The sequence below is a fragment of the Antrostomus carolinensis genome, unplaced genomic scaffold, assembly GCF_000700745.2.
Source record: "Antrostomus carolinensis isolate BGI_N321 unplaced genomic scaffold, ASM70074v2 scaffold34840, whole genome shotgun sequence".
Taxonomy (NCBI): domain Eukaryota; kingdom Metazoa; phylum Chordata; class Aves; order Caprimulgiformes; family Caprimulgidae; genus Antrostomus; species Antrostomus carolinensis.
Window position 1 is genome coordinate 11418 of NW_010291218.1, and position 7611 is coordinate 19028.

Sequence of the window (7611 nt, forward strand, 5' to 3'; positions counted from 1 at the left end):
AATGAGAATGTACTGTAAGCAGTTTTATCATTGTTCATTGGTCCAGTTTGTGCTCAATGCCAAATGTATCCTGGGAAAGCGGGCGGTTTGCGTGGTGCCAAGTCCTTTGTGCAGTGTGCACAAGGGGAAGGATTGCTCTGTGACCGGTGTGCTCCCTTAGCTCGCTGTTGTTCTCAATGTGGCACAGTCTTGTGCTGGCCAGCCTTGCCTGAAGAGTTACAGAATTCACACCCATCTGATTGGTTTGAAATTTTAAAGCTCTTAATTTTTTTCCCTTCAAAATCTTACTTGACCGTTAACTAGTTTCTGTCCAGATCAAGTTAAGGTGACATAGCTGTCTTTGAAGATTGCATTCTGTAACTCATCATTATAACTTCCTGCTCTGGAAACTAAATTCATCCAGCTTTACAGAAAGTAATCCCAGAAGTGATCCTCATATTCTGCACAAGAGCTTATCTCAGTGTGCTGAATATATCAGTTGATGAAATTCACAGTCACTGAGATGCTGGGGAGAACTGGCTCTTTTGAAAAAGTCTGTCTTAATGATGAAACTTCCCTTGATGCACTTCCAGGCCTTGGGGTAGCCGCACTATGCAGCGGTGGTTTGCCATCTGTCATGTTGAGAGGCCTGCAGTGCAGCACCACTTCAAATGACTCTCCTCGGAGAGGAACAAGGCTGAGACTGAAGCGACTCCTTCACTTGGCAGTTGTCTTAGGTCTGTGCCTTTCCCTGCTAGTGCAGCGTGCGATGAGGAACCTACAAATGGATCACTTTAAGAGTGATTGCTTTAGCTCGTTAGGAATTTGCCAGAAAACAAATCGTGTTTCCTGATGGAGGGGCTGTCCAAGGAAGAGTGACATTCTGGAGACAGGGTTCTGTTAACAGGGGTCCCTTGGAATACACACTCTGGCAAATCTGTCAGACATCTTGTCTGAACGATACCCCTGTGAAGTACCAGAGATGTCTGGCAATACATGTTTGTTGGCAAAGCTTCCAGGAGATTGGAAAGCAGCAATGATGAGAAAGGCTTTGCATTCAGATGCCTAAATCCTTTCTGCCAGCGGGGGTTGGGGAAAGGGTTGCATGTTTAGAGTGTTAGAAAGGGACATCTATTTTGTGGTACTGACATTCACCTCCAACTTCTTTCCCCAGTGCCTGGGCTATGTTCCTAGACAGACCTCAGCAGCGACTGCAGCTAATCCTTTTGCCTCCAGCACTCTTTATTCCAGTCCCAGAAAATGAGGAGCAGCGTGCTGAATTTGCCAAAACTGTGCCAGAAAATGTCCAGCCATTTGTGATCTATGAAGAAACCACTGATGTGTGGATAAATGTAAGAGGCTTGGGACTGGGAGGAGAACACTGGCTGCCCCTTCCTCCCCCACAGTTAACCGTTTTCATGTTGGCTGTGTGACCAGTTTAGTCTGTGCTCCAGCAGACTGCTTTGCTACTGGGTAATGTCAGACTTGGTGTCAGTTCAGGGTGTTTGATAAAGCCGTGGGAAGAACTTTTATGCAGTCAGCACTGGAAGAGATGAGGATCCTGCCATGTCCTTGCAGTTGGAGCTGTTTGTTTCATTCTTGCTGACGTTCTTGGTGGTGAACACAGGCGCTTTGGCCTCTGACACTTTTGGATGTAACACTGCCATTCTTTTGAGGGTATTTTATTACAAGATTAAGTGGCTCTTTGAGGCATGAGCAACCCTCATCCCCGGAATTTGTTGTATTTATTTAGGTAGGTAATGGACATAGAGGACAGGGAATAAACTTCAGCCTCTAAGATTAAGCATCTTGGTACTGGAGTGACAAAGGGGCCTGGTGTTGTGGCTCACTCGAGGCACACACTCAAGGTGTTGGAACAGCAACCACCTTGTGGGACTCACTGAAATCTCTAGGTCAGAGGCAAGACTGGTGCTGGTTTTGGTACCAGCCATTGAAAGCCCAGAGCACATCATCTTCCACATGGGCCCAGAGTTTTTTTGTGACAACAGGACAGTAGGGAATGGCTTTTTCCCACCAGCTGCTCATCTGAGATATTTCTCCCCGCTCTCCTTTCCTCTGAAAGCCCAGTAGTTGAGCACTGACTCTCTTGGCTGGATCTCTGCTGTCTCAATACAAATCACTCATGGGTCTTTTGCCTTGTGTGACAGGTTCATGATATCTTCTATCCTTTCATCCAACCGGAGGGAGAGGAGGAAGAACTCTGCTTTATCCGAGCCAACGAATGCAAAACAGGTTTCTGTCACCTGTACAGAGTCACAGCAGTCCTAAAGCAAGGCAGCTACGACTGGGTGCAGCCATATGTCCATAGTGAAGGTAAGAGCCACACTTTGTCAGCCTTTCAGCTTTTGGAGGTCCCTCTCTGATTTGCTTGTGTTGTCTTTTGGGAATGACAGTGACTTATTCTCATGTTTTTTTTTTCTTCTAGATGATTTCAAATGTCCTATCAAAGAGGAGGTTGCCCTGACTAGTGGGGAATGGGAGGTGCTGGCGAGGCATGGATCGAAGGTAGTGGTTATTTTTATTCTCTCTTGCAGTGTTACAGCTCTGCCTTGTCTGCCCACAGTCCTGGCCTACGCCCTCTGTTACGCCTGGGACCAGCTAGAACTACTTAAGCTTCATTTTGTTTCTCTTTTTATTGCTGCCTCTGCTTCCCCCAGAAGTGCTGTAGTCCAGCACACTTTGAACTGATTGCCTTTTTAATCAGGCTTCAGATTGCTCCTTAGGTAAACCCCATGAGTGAGTCAAGCCATAAAAAAGGACACAAGCTTGAGATTTTAAGAGCAACAAAGAATGATTTTGTGGAGAAGCTTGGGATTGCTGCCTTTGCCGAAGCAGTTTAACCCCAATGAGTACTTGTGAATTGGAAATATGTCCTAATGCTTAGAGTGAACTTGTTGGTCTCCAGCTGATCCCTCAGTAGAGCCTTTAGGAAGAAGGTAGCTGGGGAGTATAAAGCAATTTAGAATATGGAGAAAACTGTATCTGTTATTGGTTGCAGAATAACTAGAAATGAATTTTTATCAATCTTGTTGAAACCTGGTTCCGTTTTTTGCTTCAGGAATTAACTCTCAGTCTGATCTTTAATGCTCCCAGGTGATTTCTGTCAAAATAAAGACTTTGTCTCTTCATTTCCAATTAATCTGGATTTTTCACTTCTCGCTTTTTGAAAGATCTACAGCTCTATGCATTTGGTTTCTGCTGCTTTTCCTCAATCTGCAGTTAACCTGCTGTCCCTCCTCATGTGGATTCTCACTGTACATGCTGTTGATTTTGGCCACAGCTCTTCCCTGCATGCGCTACAGCTAAAATTGTGTTAGCAGCAATTATTTTGATGCATTTGTTGCTCTGCAGGGCTCTGCCTGGTTTTTTCCTGACCAATTGAGTTGGATATTTTTTTCCCCTTTGCTGTCCACAGTGGTCTTCAAACTGTGGGTTAGCCAGAAATAGCATTTGGGCTTCAGCACTTGGAAACTGTAAGGTGGAAAACAGTTCAGTTACTGTAGTTGGATCAATGCAGTATTTAAAAGCTGTAGTCTCTATTACTCACTGGCCAGGTGGTTTTTAGAAATAGCTTTATCTGAACATTAAAAACATATTTTAATGGGGCTTGAAGTTTGGTATTACACAGAATCACAGAATATTAGGGATTGGAAGGGACCTCAAAAGATCATCCAGTCCAACCCCCCTGCCAGAGCAGGAACCTAAATGAGATCACACAGGAAGGTGTCCAGGTGGGTCTTGAATGTCTCCAGAGAAGGAGACTCCACACCCTCCCTGGGCAGCCTGTCCCAGGGCTCTGGCACCCTCACTGGAAAGAAGTTTCTTCTCAAGTTTAAGCAGAACCTCCTGTGTTCCAGCTCACACCCATTGCCCCTTGTCCTACCATTGGGCATCACTGAGAAGAGCCTGGCTCCATCCTCCTGACATTCACCCTGAACATATTTATAAACATTAATGAGGTCTTATTAGACTGATCCTTCCACAGATGGGAATTCATTATCATGATTGCTGGAAAAAACACCCGTATACCCTTGTGATGCAGACATACTGCAGGGAAATGCCATATTTAAGCACAGAATCTTCCTAGTTTCATCTACAGGGAACAGAGCCCAACTAAAAAGTTAGTAAACAAATGCTTTGAGTCTCTCAAAAAAAGCTGAGTGACCACTTCTGGTGACTTCATTGGACTATATGCAGGTCTCTGTAAGTGCTGTGTGTGTGTTCTCTAGCCCATCATCTCAACAGGCCTCGCGTACGGTTCTTGACGCCGTGAGCAGTCTGTCATGGTCTATTTGTGTTTTAAGCTGACTCTGGCTGGGGCCAGACTTGTTTGAACTGGCAAAGGAACAGTTGTTGTCATCTTTCTGTTGCTCTCCATGTAGATCTGGGTCAATGAGGCTACGAAGCTGGTGTATTTCCAAGGCACAAAGGACACCCCGTTGGAACACCACCTCTACGTAGTCAGCTATGAATCTCCTGGAGAAATTGTGCGACTCACCACTCCGGGCTTCTCCCACAGCTGTTCAATGAGCCAGGTTTGTTGTTTCTTAGATACAAGACAGCCTTATCTCCTGACAGGGATCCTAACTGGGAATGGTAATGAATCATAGAATCATAGAATGGTTGGGATTGGAAGGGACCTTAAAGCTCATCCAGTCCCAACCCCCCTGCCAGCAGCAGGGACACCTTCCACTAGACCAGGTTGCTCAAAGCCTCATCCAGCCTGGCCTTGAACACTTCCAGAGAGGGGGCATCCACAGCTTCCTTGGGCAACCTGTTCCAGTGTCTCACCACCCTCACAGTGAAAAACTTCTTCCTAATATCTCATCTAAACCTCCCCTCTTTCAGCTTAAACCCATTTCCCCTTGTTTTGTCATTAACTGCCCTTATGAAAAGTCCCTCCCCAGCTTTCTTGTAGCCCCTTCAGGTACTGGGAGATCTTGCCAGAGCCTTCTCTTCTCCAGGCTGAACAGCCCCAACTCTTTCAGCCTGTCTTCATAGGAGAGGTGCTCCAGCCCTCGGATCATCCTGGTGGCCTCCTCTGGACTTGTTCTAAAACAAGTCATGACCAGTAATAAGTCTTGACTAGTAATGAGTCTTGAGGGCTTCTTTGACTTGGTTGCTTGAGATGTTGGAGCTCTTGTGTGAGAACTGCATGGAGGAGATTAGATGTGGGAAATGAAAGACCTTGTTCCCCTAACTCTTCTCTCTCCCATCTGTAGAACTTTGACATGTTTATCAGCCACTACAGCAGTGTGAGCACTCCTCCTTGCGTGCACGTCTACAAGCTCAGTGGCTCCGATGATGACCCTCTCCACAAGCAGCCCAAGTTTTGGGCTAGCATGATGGAGGCAGCCAGTAAGTCCCATAGAACGTGTCTGTGTGAGGTCTGTGATGCTCTTCCTACTAGTGGTAGCCAAAGGGAGAGGGAAGTGGCCCAAGTAACTTCACTCTAAAGGAAAATGAATTGTGTTATTTTGAGGGGAGATATCTTTAGTGGTGGCTCATTCAGGAGATGATATATGGGCTTTGAAGATGTTACTGTTTCATGCTTTGAGCCAAAGCAATGCTCCAGGGTTCGGGGTTCAGATGGCTCTGGGTTTAACTGTTTCTTTATTCATGATTTGTCTGAAGAAGGGCTATTATCTGGGCTGCAGTGGCTACTTCATTGTAAGGCTGGGAGGCTTTCAAGTTTTAGGTACAGCTCACAGCAGCACCTGAACCCCTCCTGCAAATGTTTTCTCCGTTTGACCCATCCCTGTTCTTAACCTCCCACCTCTCACTGTTGTGGCAGAGGGTGCCTTGTCTGAGGACACCCACTGGTGATGTTTTCTTGGGCCATCCCTTCACTCTTCATGTGGCCCGTTGCCCTGCACAGGCAGACAGAAGCCGGTTGTTTCCCAGTGAGAGGCTTCCCTGAGAGGTGTTGCTGAGGCTTGGAAGGGTTTGGTATTGAAAAAGCCCTGAACTAGGGTCAAGTTTTAAACAGAATGAGCTTGTTCAGGCAGGGTGGGGGGCAGAGCTTGCTGCCAGCTACTGCCTTGCTAGTGTCTGAACTTCCTTCTGCAGGTTGTCCCCCTGATTACATCCCACCCGAGATCTTTCACTTCCGCACTCAGTCAGATGTTGAGCTCTATGGAATGGTCTACAAACCTCATGATGTCCAACCTGGGAAGAAGCATCCCACGGTGCTCTTTGTGTATGGAGGCCCTCAGGTAATAATCCAGTGAGGACTGGACCTCTGTTCTGACCTCTCCTTCAAACCTCAGATGATTTTTCCGGTGTTTAGTCTGATTTGCATGGCTCTGACAGCTCAGTTACCAGCTGCAGTCCAGCTCGGGATCCTACCCAGTGGGACAGACAAAGGAAGGTACTGGAAGGCAGCTGCTCAGCTCTGAAACTTTTCTTCCCTCCTCCTGCAGGTGCAGCTAGTGAATAACTCCTTCAAAGGAATCAAGTACTTGCGGCTAAACACGCTGGCATCCCTAGGCTACGCTGTGGTGGTGATCGATGGAAGGGGTTCGTGCCAGCGAGGACTCAAATTTGAAGGGGCCCTGAAAAACCAGATGGTAATTGTGCCACTTGTGTTGGTGAATCTCTGCTCGATTGCTCTTTCTGAGGCTGCCTGGTTGCATGTTTCCTGTGTGAGTGTTGCTCTTGTCTTTTCTCTCTCGAGTTTCTAGATTTAGAAAGCCACTAACTTGAGCTTTTGTGTTGCCTTTTAGGGTCAGGTGGAGATAGAGGACCAGGTGGAAGGTTTACATTATGTAGCAGAAAAATACGGGTTCATCGACTTGAGTCGAGTAGCCATTCACGGCTGGTCATACGGGGGTTTCCTCTCCCTCATGGGACTTATCTGTAAACCCAACGTCTTTAAGGTGAGTCTGGATGTGGGGTTGTCATCTTGGGATGCTTAGCTCAGCTTCTGTCACTCTTGGCATCTGGAGTTGGCTTTTTTGCTTGATGTTTCTGATGGATGGATTAAAATGTCCCTCAATCCTGCCTGTAGCTCCTGGCTATGGTTCTGCCTTCTGCTTCCCAATCGTACCTGGCTGAGGCTTGATGAGGATGGGGTGGTTCCTCAGTAGTGATGCACTATTCCTAATCCCCTTCCCAGGTTCCCAGCACAGTTTCTGGATCATTCCACTAAGTCCTCCTTGAAAAGGAGAAGCCTTTAGTGCTGTTATACAGGAATTTGCCCCATTGTGACTATAAGAGGAACAGCATGAGGAAGGAGCTGGGTTTTACGTGGGTTTGCTGTAGAAGAATTCTGCTCTGAGTGACACAACAGTCCAGAGCCTGGTTTTTTCCTGCCTCTTCAGGAAAACAGGGAACACTCTTAACTCTTTTAGCACGTGATAATTGAGGCTGTCTCCTGCCACCTATTTGTTTGACAGATTGCTATAGCAGGTGCTCCTGTCACAGTTTGGATGGCATATGACACCGGGTACACTGAGCGGTACATGGATATCCCAGAAAACAACCAGCAAGGTTACGAGGCTGGCTCTGTGGCATTACACGTAGAAAAGCTTCCCAATGAGTGAGTACTCTGGGGTTGAGTCATCTGCTAAATGCCTGCTCCTGGGTCATGCTTGGTGCCACCAGTTGCAC

The 7611-nt window shown here is 46.9% G+C and overlaps 1 protein-coding gene across 1 annotated transcript in view; it reads left to right on the forward strand.

The window, feature by feature from the left end:
• Window positions 1–7611, forward strand: part of DPP9 (dipeptidyl peptidase 9) — an 18960-nt gene that overhangs the window by 9932 nt on the left and 1417 nt on the right. Inside the window, exons 10-18 of the mRNA XM_010175681.1 lie at window positions 1154–1331; window positions 2148–2313; window positions 2426–2505; window positions 4383–4535; window positions 5223–5358; window positions 6070–6215; window positions 6423–6569; window positions 6726–6878; window positions 7398–7540. Coding sequence (XP_010173983.1) covers window positions 1154–1331; window positions 2148–2313; window positions 2426–2505; window positions 4383–4535; window positions 5223–5358; window positions 6070–6215; window positions 6423–6569; window positions 6726–6878; window positions 7398–7540 — 1302 coding nt within the window. The remainder of the gene's footprint in view (window positions 1–1153; window positions 1332–2147; window positions 2314–2425; window positions 2506–4382; window positions 4536–5222; window positions 5359–6069; window positions 6216–6422; window positions 6570–6725; window positions 6879–7397; window positions 7541–7611) is intronic.